Below are 17,373 nucleotides of genomic sequence, written 5' to 3'. Positions count from 1 at the left end.
GCAATGTCAAGGCTGTTGCATGTGGACAGTTCCTTGAATTATAGCACAGAAACTTTAATACCTACCTCAGGAATGATAGGGGTCTTAAATAGGCAGTATATTTACTAAAGAAACCTAGAGTTTTCTTAGATTGCCAACCTTAGTAAGACAAGAAATGTCAGGGTGACAGAGTTTAAGTGGCTCTTTTCAGATATGTTACACTGATTGTCTATATTTAAGATGCAAAACAGCCTCCCAGGAGCTATTTAATTAAGTGAAAGTAAGTCTAGTCCCTTTGGAATCGAATGGTTCAGTGAGCAAGTACATATCAGCAAGTGAAGGAAGTGGGGTAACTTATTATGTGCTTCATAGACACAGTGACACTTTATAACCCCATATCAAGGATCCTAAACAGTGATTGGTTGAGAAAATTATCAAACTGACTTTAAATTTCGGTAGGTACAAAATTGTCATGCAAAAGCCCAGGACAGTGTGCCACTCTCAGTCCTCAAAGAGAAAGATAAGAAATCCTGGATTTTCAAAGTCCCTTTGAAGGCTTTTAAGGTAAGATGGACCCAACTGATTTCTTTGGAAAGAAATTTGAATTTCAGAGAAGCCAACTTGATTTAAAAAAATGAATAAGGAAAATTAGACATTTTCCTTCCCTTTTGACTTGTCAAATTAAAATTATGTTTTAAAAGATAATGGAAAATTATGTGGTAAGTGGTGCTAATTCCACCTAGCAAAATATTGCATCACTGAAGAAGAAGATTTTTTTTCCACAGCCATTATGTTAAAATATCAGTTGCTAATAGTCACGAAAAGTATATGTAAGATGAAGCACATATTTTATATCTAAAATATTAACAATGGAATGAGTGATTAGAATATTTTATGCATAATTCACTAAAGCTCCATTACTGTTATTTTTTATGCAGAAAAACCATCTCTTTCAAATAGTAACATTTAAACACTGACTGTATTAAGAAATAAACATGGATTTAGGAATTGGATTTAACACATTATGTTACATTTATTTCAAAGTTTGGCTAATCTAGTCAGTAATAAACTCTATGAGGATAGGACTCATATCTGTTCCCAGGGTTCAGTATCTGGCCCACATTAGGCCTTCAAATGTTTGTTGAATGAATGAATGAATCTCAGTTTACATTTAATTTTTTGGTCCCTGAAAAATCAACCTTTGGCCTAAAATAAAAATAATAATAATAATAATAATAGTTATTATTATTATTTTACCAATTGACATTAGGGTTTTAAAACTAGATTAAAATACTTCTACTTAGGATATCTGGAGAGTCTGACTTCTGTCACACACTTTTTCTGTTTCATGATATAATAATAGGTTTGGAAAATAAAAGGCATGTTACTAAAAAATTGGTAAATTGAGGTAGAAACCTTGTAAGTATCTGGTTGCTTTTATTAGTTTTGATAACAAATTAGATAACCAGATATAAATAGCTACCTTGGGCTTTGAAACAGGGCTTTATTTAAGCTTTGCTTTTCAAGGTTTTATTAACTTGTTCAAATTTAGTAAAATCTCATTTTGTTTGTGATAATACATAAAATAATCTGAAGGGGGTTCACACAATTCTGAAGCCTCTGCTTTCAGACTGACAAAACTGAGGCCATTTCTATAGTAGTCTTTCAAGCCATTTACCTACCTGTGGACACAGTGGCAAGTAGCGTTGTGCATTGTGCAATTGTTCTGGAGTAGCTTTGAAAGGGAGCTAAAGTGGTCAGATTGCTGGATTGCAGTCTAGACATGGGATGCACATAACTCTGTCCTCACTATAAGTTCCTTTCCAGGATACCATGTTTCCTCCAAATCACAGTGTAGACTGCTCTTCTGCAGAGTCTACGTAATAATTAGGTTTGGGGCTGCAAAGTACAGTATAACCTCTGCTTAACAAACAGCTGCCGCTCAACATCTATGCCCCAGAGCTCTGCATTATAGTGTCCTGAGGCCACATCAGCCTCGTTTTTAATCTATAGCATTTTTGAAAGAGGTCTAGCTATTCTTGGCTTTCTGTTGAACAGCTATAAGGGTAAGCACATTTTTTTCCCCTCTCAATAGCTCTGGAACTGGGTCCTCTCTCCTGTGAAAATGCCAATACTTCTAGGACAGTCGATATTCACTGTGGTTTTATTATGCTTCCACTATCAACATTAAATTCAATCAAGGCTATCTTATGACATACAATATTATAATCTATAAATCCAGTGAGAGTACATGAAATAGAAGTAAAATTCCTCCTTCCTATCTATAGTAATAGCATCCTTATATCAAGAAATCCAATTTGCAGTAAACAACGGTTTAAAATTTTGATTCTCATGAACTCAATGTCTATCCCAATGTATCAAAAATGCACATTAGGTCGTTTCTGAATGTGGATTCTAATAGGACTGAAGGATCATGTTTTTAGAAGTCCCACATAATAATTGCTATCATTTATTGAGACTGTTAAATACCCGGAACAGTGCTACATGTTGCTTATAGTAATAAGTATATATTCATCAGCAACATTCACAAAATAGCTTTTTCTGTGCTATGGTTTGGAATACAGCATTCACCAAGACACTCTCCTGGACCTCAGGAGTTCTCAGTAGAGTGGGGGAACATATAAGTAGCCACCAGGCTACTTTAAAACAGTGAAAACTGTTCAGTGCTACTAGCAAGGTGTGCAGAAGCTCCTGGGTGTAAAGAGGAGAGAGACACCAAACGCCCTTTGACATGGAGTCAGAGAATGTTTCTCAGAGAAAATTCTTCTGCTAAGATAATTGGGATAATCCTGAAGTGCAGGTATTATTATTATCCCAGACCGAGGAATCAAATGCTTAAGAAAGCTACTTAAATTCTTCAAGCTCACACATCAGGTAGCAAAGATAGAATTGGAACGCAGGTCTCTGAATCCAAACTCCATGTTCTTTCATCTTCATGCTAGTAATTTCTTTTCTGTACAGTCTAGCCAGCCCAGGTGTGTGAATTTGGGGTGGGGATGATAAGCACAATCTTTTAAGCACAATCTTAGCAGAATTAGTTAATCCTTGATTAAAACTATTCAGAAGACACATTATTGCCATCAGGAACAGCAGAAGGAGAAAGTTATAGTTATGGTTTTTGTAATTGCCTGGCTGTACCCCTTCATTGGCAAAGGCAGAAAAAGTCTAGGTAGCTCCATCAGTGCTGAGCTGGATGATAGCACTGTATGTCACTGTGACCACTCCAGGTGTGTCCTGGAGCACTGAGTCTTGACAGCTTCTTCTGATGTTGGATCCATACTCCTTGCCTAGGAAAAACGCAAATGCTCACAGACCAAAATAATACATTATATGGTTGTCATATTTTGCTTTATAAGTAATTTTGTGCTGTTCTTTTTTCTTCAAAACAGCCACTGATTAATATTTCTAAAGGAAATGAAGATAATTATATATTTTTGCATTTGGACAGTAGCATGGGCCATTCCAGTAAGTATGCCTTCCTCAAAAAAACCTTCTTACTTTGTTATCTCTTTTAAGCTAACATATATATATATATATATACTTTTTTTTTCTTGAGACCTTGTCGATCAGCTGAGTCTAAACTTTTAGATTTACATGAAAGACTTTACAAGATATATTTGGGGTCTCAACAAAACCAAATAGGCACTCCAATTCATGCTCCCGTTCTTCTAATTGAAACTCCTGTCTTGTTGGAAGGATTATTTCCTTTAAAATTCATTCAGATTCATTTACATTTAATGCTTAGAAGTCATGGAGACTGTCCATCTTTGCTAATGCCCTATGAGTTTCATTCTAATATCAACAAAGCCTGTATTGTTTAGGAAGATTTCAAGAAAGAAAAATAGGAAAAAAAATCACGTTTTTTTTTTCAACAAAGGGAAAACTGATGTTTCACTCAGAAATTTAAATTTGGAATATACAGATAAATACCAACAAAGAAAAATTAGGAAAATTAAACCATTTGTAATTTTATTAGCCAGCTGCTATGGTTAACATTTTGATATGTTTTCATAATACCAAATACTTTGGTATTTCTGAAGTTGAGAATTCTCTCAACTCTTTTCATTGTGCTCCTGAAGGGCAGAGAAGTAGCAAAGTACTTGCCTTTGCTTCCTCCCTGGCTCTGGTCAGACCTACTATTTTCTTAGGGGTTTTGGCCAGGATTATACTTAATGTGGGTCTGGTGCTATTGTAAGAAGCATCATACAGAAATATCAAAGGTCTCTCTCTTCATTTTTATAAAAGACTATTCCCTTTCTACAGTTAAGTGATCTGGTTAATACTTCAATAAAATTGGGAATACTGCCTAGTTTAAGTTCTACATAAGCCCTATAACAAGCCACTTCTCTTTTCTACCCAGTTAGATCATACTTTGACCTTTGTGTTATATCTTTTTTTCTTCACTTGGGGAAAAATGTGTGTGTGTGTGTGTGTGTGTGTGCATGTGTGGGCACACATGCACAAAATAAGAATGTTTTCAATTTCCAGTATTTTCACTTTGGTAGGTTCCTCAAATCAAGCCATTGGAGAGACATGCTGTTGACAAATATGTGAATTTAAATCTTCTAGCAAAATTGAAAGTGTCAATACAGGTATAGGATGTAAAATGTGTTTCTAAGTTGTTTTTAGATTCCATTAACTTCCAAAAAGTTGATGCTCATCTTTTCAGTTTGCTTTAGTTTAAGATGGTATCCACAATTTATTTTGCATTGTTTCTCTTTTCCAGGATGAGTTAAATGCCAACGATACCACCAAAGAAAGTGGTGTCCTGCTGCATGAAAATGAAAGAGGAAGGCAACAGTACAACAAAGATGGTTACGAAGGAGAGAGAAATGGTTCTGAGGGGGCAGAAGTGGGAGAGAAAAGTTCTTCTACACGTTCCACGTTAGCAAATGAAGAGGGGAATACTGAGGATCTGAATGGGGGCACAGGAAAACCAGAAACATATGGTCATAATGGGATCCATCAAGAAGATAGCACCACAGCAAATGGCATCAGGGGACAAGTAAGCATCATCGACAGTGCTGGAACAGCAAATGGGAGCAATATTAATGGGATTACTGAGAACAATTCCAAAAATGGGGGTGTTGGAAATGCAAGTCAGAGTGAAGATGCCACTGTTGTCCAAGAAGATGGACATCAAGTAGCTGGAAGCAATAATGGTACAGGCCATGAGGATGAAATAAGTGGGAATTTCTGTAGAAATGGAAGTGATACAAGTGAAAAAACACCTCAGAGAGAAGGCGAGAGCAACGGGAATGAGGAGACAGGGGTAACACCAGGGGAAAGTGGAGATAGCAATAGAGAAGATGTTGCCTTCGATAATTCTGATGGAAGTCCTAGTGGGAATGGAGCAGATGAAAATGAAAACAAGGGCTCTGGTGATGATGAAGGTGAAGAAACAGGGAATGGAGAAAAAGGCCCTGACAACAGCAAGAGGCAAGAGGGTCAACCTCATGAAACAGAAGATGGCGATGACAATAGCTTAGGTCAAAATTCAATTAATAGTGAAGATGATGACGCTGCAGACAAAGAAGACACCCATGCCATTGATGGAGACAACACCTCCAAGAGTGAGGAAGATTTTGACGGTATTTCAGGAGACAATGGTAGCCAAAAAATAGAGGACACTCAAAAACCCAATCACAGAGAAAGCAAAGCTGTGGAAAATGGAATCACTGAAAAATTAGAGCCACCTGCTATTGGGAAGAACCAAGTTAAGGTTAGTTTGTGAAGCTGGTTTCTTTCAATGGCAGTTTAAATTCTCCCCCTCCTTCCATGCTGGTAGCATGAAAATAAATCATGACAAATAGTCATGTATTTTTGCATCTAAATTACTTGAATATTTGATGGGAAAGCTAGAGTCCGTACTAGACTTTGCTATAGAACAATTTAAAAAAGCAGAAATCTCTGAAAATTTGGTTATAATTCTTCAAAAGTCTTATGCTAAATAATTAATGCAGCACGTAACTGTTTACGAAAGCTCTTACTGGGTAAAAACACAAATGGGATGGTCTATAATCTAAACACCAGAGTACTTTCAAGTACTGAATAAAGCACGTTTTCACAGACAGATGTTTCTGACGTACTGGAAGCTGAACTCCTGTTCTATGGCCACTTTCCCCAGTCAGTCTTCCTCAAACCAATGCAATTTTGCGGAATAACATTCACTAATTAATCATCCTTTTCTCCATCTTTCCATAGGGAATAGAAATGGAAAGTCCCAGCAGTGGCAACAGAAACAATATTACCAAAGAAGCTGGGAAAATGAATGAAGATAAAGAGAGTAAAGGCCAACATGGAATGATTGTGGGTGAAGGAAATGTCAAGACACAAGAAGAGGTTGACGTCATGCAAGGACCTGGCCAGAATTTAGAACCTCAAAATAAGTTTGGACCCAGCAAAACACGTAGTGACAGTGATGGCTATGACAGTTATGAGTTTGGTGATGAATCCGTGCAAGGAGATGATCCCAACAGCAGTGATGAGTCTAATGGCAGTGATGATACCAATTCTGAAGGTGACAACAACCACAGTAGCCGAGGAGATGATTCTTATAACTCTGATGAATCAAGTGATAAAGGCAATGACAGTGACTCAAAAGGAGGAGAAGATGATAGTGATAACACATCAGATGCTAATGACAGTGGTAGTGATAGCAATGGTAACAATGGTAGTGATAAGAATGGAAAATCAGGCAGCACCAAAGACAAATCAGAGAGTGACAGCAGTGACAGTAGTGACAGCAGTGACAGTAGTGACAGCAGTGATAGCAGTGGCAGCAGTGACAGTAGTGACAGCAAATCAGACAGCAGCGACAGTAGTGAAAGCAGTGGCAGCAGTGACAGTAGTGGTAGCAGTGACAGGAGCAACAGTAACGACAGCAAATCAGACAGCACTGACAGTAGTGAAAGCAGTGACAGCAGTGACAGTAGTAGTGGCAGCAACTCCGACAGCAGTGACAGCAGCGACAGTAGTGAAAGCAGTGACAGCAGTGACAGTAGTGATAGTGACGGCAGTGACACTGGTGACAGCAAATCAGACAGCAGTGACAGTAGTGACAGTGACAGTAAATCAGACAGTGACAGCAAGTCAGACAGCAGTGACACTGGTGACAGCAAATCAGATAGCAGTGATAGCAGTGACAGTGGCAGTGACAGCAGTGATAGTGACAGTAGTGACAGTGAGAGCAGTGACAGCAGTGACAGGAGTGACAGCAACAGCAGTGACAGTGCATCTGACAGTGGTGATGAGAGTGACAGCAAGAGCAAGGCTGGTAACGGCGACAACAATGGAGGTGGTAGTGACAGTGATAGTGACAGTGAAGGCAGTGACAGTAATCACTCAACCAGCGACGATTAGAACTAAAGAAAACTCCACAAGATTCCTTGGTGAACAATCTGGTGAGTAATTGATAGGAAATAAAGACTTCCAAGAAAGTAAAGAAAGGGGAGAAATAAAAGAGAAGACATATGTAAACAACTACAGAAACAACAAGAAAATAGTCAAATTATCAGATTCAGAACCAGGTCTGAACACCCTCAGAGAGAGAATCTGTGTACCCACGTGTTAAATATATTCTGAAAAGATTTTGTTAGAAGTGTACATGTAAACATAGAAGAATGATTAAAATATTCTTTAGTATTTTACACAGAAACCTCAAGTAATCACATACTAAATAACTTCAATTTAAATGCCAAGTGCTTTAGAGAATGTAGCAAGTAAACACATCTTAATGCCTTAATCTTTCAGTAATTATATATTCTGGATAGATGGTCTGATAACTGCTGAGTAAAAGATGCTGTTACCATGATCTCCAGCTTGGCTACAATTCATCTGCTTGTTCTAAGGAAGAAATACACTTGCAACATGAAAAAAAAATCACAGCAACCATTTAACCTACCTGGACCATGGGAATAATCTTTGTAATTAGTGAATAGAGTAATTACAAATTATGGAAATTCTGAAGAGCGCTAAGCAGGAAAGAATTCAGAGGCTGGTTTAAACAAAACCTCATGTATAGTATCACATTCCTGCAAAGTGCTGGAAATGGAGCATAAAGTCCCCAGAACTATTGACAAAACTGAGGCAGTGCTTAGAACATGCTCCAACTATTAATAAATAAACAAACTCCTGAATGAAGTGCTCTTGGAGGGGATGCACTTTTTGACCTCTCTGTTCAGAAGTCTGCCAAGTGGAATCAGTTATTTGTCTTCCACCTCAGTCTCACCAAGCCAAACTTGGTTCACATTTGCCTTTAAACCCCTACAAACCAAAAATTCCAAATCAGACTCTGAGACTTCCTTCTTATTTTACTCTCTTTACTAAAGCCCACAGTTGCTTTGGAAACTACTCTTTTTTATCTGAGAGTCATACATGTTGCTAAAATCTGAACATGGGTTCTTCAGATTTTGCATGAATGAGGGTACTTCTTAGTTTTGAGATGAAGCCCTAACCCTAGAACATGAGGATCTTAAAGGTGTATGAAACTAGAGTGTGTTATGTAATAAGGTGGATATATCATTTATCCCCAAATTAGGATACCCTTGAGAATGAAAGGGCTGCTATGAATAATTACCCAGGGACTGGAGGTGTAAATTTGGCTTATCTGGGACTCTGGGAGATATAATGACCATAAGCATAAGCCTTTAGGGTATTATTCAAGGTTTAGTAAGTGATGATTTGTAATATCTCTCTTCCACTTAGGTAATTATTTTAGATTTGTTCTAATTCAAAGGTAAAATTCTATATGGCGAAGGTTTTTTTGTTTTGTTTTGTTTTTGCGGTACACGGGCCTCTCACTGTTGTGGCCTCTCCCGTTGCGGAGCACAGGCTCCGGGACGCACAGGCTCAGCGGCCATGGCTCACGGGCCCAGCCGCTCCGTGGTATGTGGGATCCTCTCGGACCGGGGCACGAACCCGTATCCCCTGCATCAGCAGGCGGACTCTCAACCACTGCGCCACCAGGGAAGCCCTATATGGTGAAGTTTTGAATGCAACTTCTTTAATGTTAATTTTCAGCTAGTCATTAGCTGACTGGTTGAAAATTTATGCTCTCTTATAGGGCGTATTTTACACAAAGAGTTTCAGTAGGCTTTTTTTTTTTCCTGCCTCCTTCCTCCTTTATGCATGAGTTTCTTAGTTAAGAGATCAATATTGCAAGTAATATTGCTGAAGGCTTTAAAAATACTGCCATTTATAAACTACTTGGTAATTCATAATACTGTAAAATTTCAAGTTTCTACTATATCATAATCATGTACATGACTCCAAACTTCTTTCCTTAAACTATGCTCTAGATTTTTAACTCCTTTAGCCCTTTTGTTTTTTTCCAATTTGTAAATTGTGGCTTCTAGTAACTGTCCTACCTATTTCAAAAGGTTGTTATGAGCAGTAAGTCAGGCAATGGATATGAAACTCTTTGTAAATTATATAATATATGTAAATGAAAGAGATAATGAATTTTGGTACTATAATAAACATCTATTTCTAGGACTGTTCACAAGGAAAACTCCCTTCATCTCAATGAGTTTCTGAGTACTTACTTCCTCCAATATATTTTTTTAATTAGTTTTTTTTTTTTGTCCATGCTGTGCAGCGTGTGGGATCTTAGTTCCATGACCCTGGCAGTGAAAGCGCCAAATCCTAACCACTAGACTGCCAGGGAATTCCCTAAAATAAGTTATTTTTTTAATTGAAAAAGTAGTATGTATATATACACAAAATAAAAATTTCAAACACTATGAGAAGGTAGGCAAAAATATTAAATCTCTATCATCCCAGACTCCCAGTCCTCTATTTCTCTCCCTTAGAGGCAATTCCCATTACTAATATCTTGTGGAAATTTCCAGAAATATTCTATGACCATATAAGCACATATGTCCCCCTTTTAAAAACACATGGAAGTCTACTACACACAGTGTGCTTAACTTATTCTTTTTAACCTAAAACTATACCTTGAATATTGGTTCGTTACACACAGATTGACGTTCTTTTTTCAAAGCTGTGTCGTATTTTATTTTATGAAATGCCTTAGGTATTTAACCTGTCCCTATTTTTTTATCACTTTCCATTTCTAGTCCAATGAGAGTCTCTGCAGGTGTCACCTGAGTCAAGCGGGATAAATTTCCTGCCAATTCTTATAAAGACTTCACCTTAAAAAGTATTTCTGGGGCAGGGGAGAGGAGATGTTCAGAATCTAGGGCCGATGTCAGAAGCCATGAAGGAAGACTATGATCCTGACCTTCCACTGTAAGATCTTCGTTGACCTCCGTCCGTAACTTCAAGGTGAAAATGAAGGAGAGACTCCTAAAGAACGTCTCAAGGGTAGACCCTTTGAACACAAGAAGTCTGATATTAGAAAATAAAATTGCTTTTAGGTTATTTTCTGGACTAAAGATTAATGAAGAAACTGCTAATATTGCCCATGAGAGTAGTATTTTTTTAAACTGTAGGTTGCCACTCATTTAGTAGGTCATGATATCAGTTTAGTGACACATGATCAGCATTTTGTAAAATGAAAGAATAAAAAAGAAAAATCTTTAGTGTATAATGTGTAGTGTCTTATGAAACAGTGTTATTTCTCTCTATATACATACATACACAAATATGTCTAAGTATGCATATACTCTTGGTTGCAGTAAGAGAAAGATGTGAAAGCCATTGGTTTAGAGAAGGGTTATAAAACATTGTTACTGCTAGTAATCATTTTACACTTACTTTTGTCATTTTTTTAAACATCTTTATTGGAGTATAATTGCTTTACAATGGTGTGTTAGTTTCTGCTTTATAACAAAATGAATCAGCTATACATTACATTTACTTTTCACATTCACTTTTCTCCTTACAAACCTCTGTTTCTTTCCCACTTTTAAAAAATTTATTTATTTGTTTATTTTTATTTATTTATTTTGGCTGTGTTGGGTCTTCGTTGCTGCATGCTGCAGCAAGCGGGGGCTACTCTTCGTTGTGGTGTGCAGGTTTCTCATTGCGGTGGCTTCTCTTGTTGCGGAGCACGGGCTCCAGGTACTAGGCACACAGGCTCAGTAGTTGTGGTGCACCGGCTTAGTTGCTCCGTGGCATGTGGGATCTTCCCAGACCAGGGGTCAAACCCGTGTCCCCTGCACTGGCAGGCAGATTCTTAACCACTGCACCACCAGGGAAATCCAAAATCTATTTTCTAAAATAGATTATAAAAAGATAACCTCTAGAGAATCCATACCTCATCATATAAATACATTTTAAATTATTAATTGGAATAGAATTTCCCAGAAGTCAAACTTGCTTTATGGTTTGTAATAGAAGTTCTGAAAAACTTGAGACCAAAATAACTAGGAACAATTTTCCTCTCCCTAAAAGGAACAAGAACAGAATAGAATAGCTCAGTTCACAGATGAAAATAATCGTTGTGTTCTCACAGTGATCCATTCACTGCTGCTTGCAAGCAAATCCTCTAGAGAGTGAAACAAGCCAACAGCTGAATGTTCCCAACCTCTCCCCTCTGAACAGGGACCTTGGGTTCATATGCTAAAAAAGAAAAAAGAAGAAAGAAGTAAGAAATAAAAAAAAAAAGGAAATAAAGAGTCAATTCCTATGGGGCACACATGTAGCTCAGAAAATAGTATAAGGTCTAAAGGTTACCAATACATTAGACGCAGTGTGTTTTCCATTAGTTTGCATGGCCCCAGCTGTAGCATGAAAAGCTGCATTTACAGACAGCTGTATCATAAGTTGCTTCCCTTACTCCCACGTCCATTATTTTGGGCTTTGCTACTAGCTATACCCCTCCCTCCTTTACTCCTTCTTTCTTTTCCTCCCTAGAATTTTCTTTTCAAAGAGATGAAGATGTGTCTGTGGGAGGAAAACACTTGCAAAATTTAATTCCCAAACATCGTCCAGGGTGAGGCTCCAGTCCAAGCCCCTAGTCAAGGGCTGCTGTGCTTGAGCTTACCTCACTGGCTCTTTGGCCTGCTCCCGAGATCTGTCACAACCAACTGGTTCCCAGCTCCTACCTCCCTAGTACTTTCTTCCGTTGAAACCACTGAATCTTCCTTGTTGTTCTAACAAAATCTGAACTGAAGGCAGGAGGTACTCAGGCTGTAACAAACCAACATTTAGGCTTGGCACGAAAGCACATGTACCTTTTGTCTTGTCCTAATATCTTGATTCCCTTAAGTGGATCCTTATCTTGTCCTCAAGCAACAATCCCCTGTGATCTTTCTAACTGGGCTTCTGCATAGCTTCCTCATCTCATTCTAGCATGTATGCTGATTAGAACTGTCCCAGCCCAATCAGCCTAAGGCAACCAGGAGCAAATTGTCTGACACAATCAGGCTTCTGGACCCAAGGCAAGGAAGGAGACTGCCCACCAGAGCAAATTTGGAGTCTTAGCAAAGGAAAAGATAGAACTATTGTAGGATTTGGGGAAAGGATGGAACTGAGGTGATATTTAAATGAAGCAATGTTTGAGAGGCTCAAAGCAAAGCTGGGCTGTGACTGAAGGGGTCAACATCAGGTTTGGACTGTGAAGTAGACCCAGGCTCCCGTGTCCTTGGGAAGTGCAAAGTAAAGTTAAGATGGATGTGGACTATTGTATCTGAATCTCTGCCCCGGGGTTGTAAATTGAGACGGAGTCTTTCTGTCAAAGTGCCTCCGACGCTCCAGGCAAGAGTTGGGTGTTTTATTTTTATGGATATAATTTTAAAAAGCAAAGTCTCTGCTAAGCTATGATTTTAGAGAATAAAATTTCTCAGTGATTAATAAAGCAGGAGTCATTCAACGTAGGGGGTTGTCATGACACGTTATAGATTCAGTGTCCTTGAGAGAGAGGTTATTTTCTGTTAACATTTGCAGCTGGCTTTATTTCTGTCTGTTTTTCCAGTCTCACAAATGGTGGGTAGATTTTTACTTTCTCAGTCCAAGCTAATTTTTGCTTTCTCAGGAGATATGTTTCTGCTAAAACCAAAAGTCTGATTATCTTGCTAGTCCTCTTCCAAAATTCTGGCAGAACTTCTAGATGCCTGCCTGTTCTTTAAATATTGCCCATTCTAGATCACCACCTGTTGGACTTTGCATCACTCCTGGGATTTGTTTCTTTTTCGCTGCTTACTCTCTGTACCCTGAACATTTGTGCTGTGTAAGCTGGTCTGTCAAATGGGCCATACGGTTCACCAGAGCCAATGGTGTTTGAAGTGGCAGTGGCAGAGAGGATGCTGTTTGGAGCCTTTGGCAGGTCCCTACAGGTGAATTGCAGCATAGGCCTTTAGGGTTATGGAGCAAGGTCCTGCCATCATCTGAAGATAACTACCTTCCTTTTGAGAGAGAGCTCTGGGCCTGCTCCTGGGCCTTTGTAGAGATTGAACAATTTACCATGTGACCTGAGCATCCCATGATCACCTGGGTGTAAACTGGCCCATGAAGCTCTACAGTTAGGCATGCACAGCCAGCCACACTCCATCATCAAATGGAAGTGGTGTATACAGGACCAGGCCTGAGCCCTGAAGGCACAAGTAAATTATATGAAGAAGTGGCCCAAATGTCCGTGGTCCCTACTCCCGCTACCCTGCCTTCCCTCTCCCAGCCCGTACCTATGACCTCATGGGGCATTCCCTATGACCAGCTGACAGAGGAAAATGAGACCCAGGCCTGGTTTACAGATGGTTCTACAGAATACGCAAGCACCACCTCAAAGTGGGCAGCTCAGCACTACAGCTTCTTCCTGGGATATCCCTTAAAAATAGTGGTGAAAACAAAGCCTCCCAGTGGGCAGGACTTTGGGCAGTGCACCTGTTTGTTCACTCTGCTTAGAAGGAGAAAAGGGTAGGTGTGCAACTACATCCTGATTCATGGGCTGTGGCCGTGGTCTGACTGGATGATCAGGGGCTTGGAAGGAACATGACTGGAAAATCGGTGATGCAGAGATCTGAGGAGGAAGTATGTTGACAGATCTCTCTGAATGGGCAAATCCATGAAGATATTTGTGTCCTATGTAAATGCACACCAAAGGGTGACGTCAGCAGAGGGGGATCATAACCATCCGTAGGATAGGATGTCATGTTTTGTGGACACCAGTCAACCTCTTTCCCCAGACCCCTGTCATTGCCCAGTGTGCTCATGAGCGAAGTGGCCATGGTGGCAGGGATGGACGTTATGCATGGGCTCAGCCACATGGACTCCCCCTCACCAAGACCAGCCTGGCCGTGGCCACTATTGAGTGCCCAATCTGCCAGCAGCCGATTCTAACACTGAGCCCTCATATGGCATCATTCCCCAGGGTGGACAGCCAGCTACCTGGTGCAGGCTGATCAATTGGACTGCTTCCATCATGGAAGGGGCAGTATTTTGTTCTTACTGGAATAGACACTTACTCTAGATATTGATTTGCCTTCTCTGCATGCAATGGTGATGCCAAAGCCACCATCCGTGGATTTACGGAACACCTTGTCCACTGTCATGATTTTCCACACAGCATTGCTTCTGATCAAGGAACTCAAATCAAAGCATAGGAAGTGCTACAGTGGTCCCATGCTCATGGAACTCACTTGTCTTACTATGTTCCTCACCATCCTGAAGTAGCTGGCTTGACAGAATGGTGGAATGACCTTTTGAAGACTCAGTTACAAAGCCAGCTAGGTGGTAATACTTTTCAGGGCCGGGGTGAGGCTCTACAGAAAGCTGCATATGCTCTAAATCAGTGTCCGATATATGGTGCAACATCGTATTTATATGATAGCCAGCATTCACGAGTCTAGTGATCAAGGGGTAGAAATTGTAGTGGCACCACTCACTGTTAACTCTAGTGACACACTAGCAGAATTTTTGCTTTTCGTTTCTGTGACTTTATGCTTTGCTGACCTAGAGATCTTAGTTCCAGAGAGGGCAATGCTTCCACCAGGAGACTCAACAATGACTCCATTGAACTGGAGGTTAATACTGGCACCTGGCCACTTGGAGTTCCTCATGCCTCTGAAACAACAGGTAAAGAATAGAGTTACAGTGTTGGCTGGGGTGACGGATCATGGTTACTGAGGGAAGATTGAATATTATTCCACAATGGAGGTAAGGAAACATATGTCTGGAATACAGGAGATCTGTTAGGGTGTCTCAGTATTATCGTGCCTTGTGATTAAGGTAAATGGAAAACTACAGCCACCCAATCCAGGCAGGACTACAAATGGCCCAGACCCTTCAGGAATGAAGGTTTGTGTGACTTCACCAGGTAAGAACCATGACCAGCTGAGGTGCTTGCTGGAGGCAAAAGACATAGAATGGGTAGTAGATGAAGATAGTTACAAATATCAACTATGACCACATGACCAGTTACAGAAATAAGGACTGAAACGGTCATGAGCATTTCCTCCTTATTTTGCTATGAATACATTTGTGTGTGAATATATATGTGTGTATATATATCTCAAATATCTTTGTCTTCTTTCCTTTCTTATTCCCTTATCATGTAACAGAAGAAAATGTATTGACTTTATATCAGTATTTAAGTATTGTTAACTTTCATAGAACTTCTCAGCCTCTGTAATCATGTGCCTATTCCTATATCTATATCTATATCTCTTATATAGCTTTGCATATCCTATTGGTTCTGTTTCTCTGGTGAACCCTGACTAATACAATCGGTGGCGAGGAGGGAATTCTGAGTCAGATGAACCACTGATTAGAAGCAGAATGTATTGAGGTGTAGAAGGAATAGATGAGGAAGCCAGAATTTCATAGAGAAATTACAAAAAAGAAGATGAGGTGGAGAGATAAGAAAGATGTATAGTTGACCCTTGAACAAACATGGGTTTGAACTGCATATGCAGATTTTTTTCAATAAATATCTGCTATAGTATTACATTATCCCTAGTTGGTTAAATCTGCAGATACAAAACCCAAGATACAGAGGAACCAAGAATATGCATGGCTGACTATAGGCTGATTTTCGACAGTGCAGGGGTCGGCGCCCCCAAGCCCACATTGTTCAGCTGTAAGGTAGGGCAGTGCTGGTTGCTTCATTTCAACCGTTCTTTTTTTAACCTAAAAAAAGCAATTGCAAATGGTTCAACCTAAGTTGTAGCAAATAGGAAGTTGGACAAAGCTATTTATTCCTTTAAATTATGCAAAGAAAGAAGAAATATTATCTTTTACGAAGTGCCTTATAGGGGTCTGTCTAGCCCTAAAGATATTAACAGATAATAAACAGTGAAGTTATTGGGAGCAGCTAAAGAAAGAAGAGAGAAGAAAATTGAAGAGTAGAAAACTAAAATCCAAAATTAGTTTACTGAAATAGAATTAGGAAATATACTAAAACAAGCACATAGATCACAACTGATATTTATGCATGTAATTTTATGTGTTCAGGTAAGGAAGTAGACTAATAGATATTCTTTTTTTTAACATCTTTATTGGAGTATAATTGCTTTACAATGGTGTGTTAGTTTCTGCTTTATAACAAAGTGAATCAGCTATACATATACATATATCCCCATATCCCCTCCCTCTTGTGTCTCCCTCTCAACCTCCCTATCCCACCCCTCTAGGTGGTCACAAAGCACCGAGTTGATCTCCCTGTGCTATGTGGCTGCTTCCCACTAGCTATCTATTTTACGTTTGGTAGTATATATATGTCCATGCCCCTCTCTCACTTTGTCCCAGCTTACCCTTCCCCCTCCCCATATCTTCAAGTCCATTCTCTAGTAGGTCTGTGTCTTTATTCCCGTCCTGCCCCTAGGTTCTTCATGACCTTTTTAAAATTTTTTCTTAGATTCCCTATATATGTGTTAGCATGTACTTGCTTTTCGCTTTCTGACTTACTTCACTCTGTATGATGGTCCCTAGGTCCACCCACCTCACTACAAATAACTCAATTTCATTTCTTTTTATGGCTGAGTAATATTCCATTGTATATATGTGCCACATCTTCTTTATCCATTCATCTGTCAATAGACATTTAGGTTGATTCCATGTCCTGGCAATTGTAAATAGAGCTGCAATGAATATTGTGGTACATGACTCTTTTTTTTTTTTTTTTTTTTTTTTTTTTGCTGTACGCGGGCCTCTCACTGCTGTGGCCTCTCCCGTTGCGGAGCACAGGCTCCGGACACACAGGCTCCGCGGCCATGGCTCGCGGGCCCAGCCGCTCCGCGGCATGTGGGATCCTCCGGGATCGGGGCACGAACCCGTGTCCCCTGCATCGGCAGGCGGACTCTCAACCACTGCGCCACCAGGGAAGCCCCATGACTCTTTTTGAATTATGGTTTTCTCAGGGTTTATGGCCAGTAGTGGGATTGCTGGGTTATATGGTAGCTTTATTTTTAGTTTTTTGAGGAACCTCCATACTGTTCTCCATAGTGGTTGTACCTATTTACATTCCCACCAACA

The 17,373-nt window shown here is 39.6% G+C and overlaps 1 protein-coding gene across 1 annotated transcript; it reads left to right on the top strand.

The window, feature by feature from the left end:
* Nucleotides 1-3,414: 3,414 nt before the first annotated feature.
* On the top strand, nt 3,415-10,123 carry DSPP (dentin sialophosphoprotein; the record flags this gene model as incomplete). The annotated part of the gene is made up of 5 exons (XM_082602330.1): nt 3,415-3,465; nt 4,506-4,592; nt 4,727-5,722; nt 6,205-7,403; nt 10,080-10,123. 4 exons carry the CDS (start codon nt 3,415-3,417, stop codon nt 7,360-7,362), a joined length of 2,292 nt encoding a protein of 763 aa, XP_082458456.1. The 3' UTR covers nt 7,363-7,403; nt 10,080-10,123.
* Between the last annotated feature and the right edge of the window lie 7,250 nt (nt 10,124-17,373).

This window comes from Mesoplodon mirus (assembly GCF_964341445.2).
Source record: "Mesoplodon mirus genome assembly, chromosome: 2".
NCBI lineage: Eukaryota > Metazoa > Chordata > Mammalia > Artiodactyla > Ziphiidae > Mesoplodon > Mesoplodon mirus.
The sequence above is the reverse complement of the archived record's forward strand: the minus strand, read 5'-3'. Positions and strand labels throughout refer to the sequence as shown.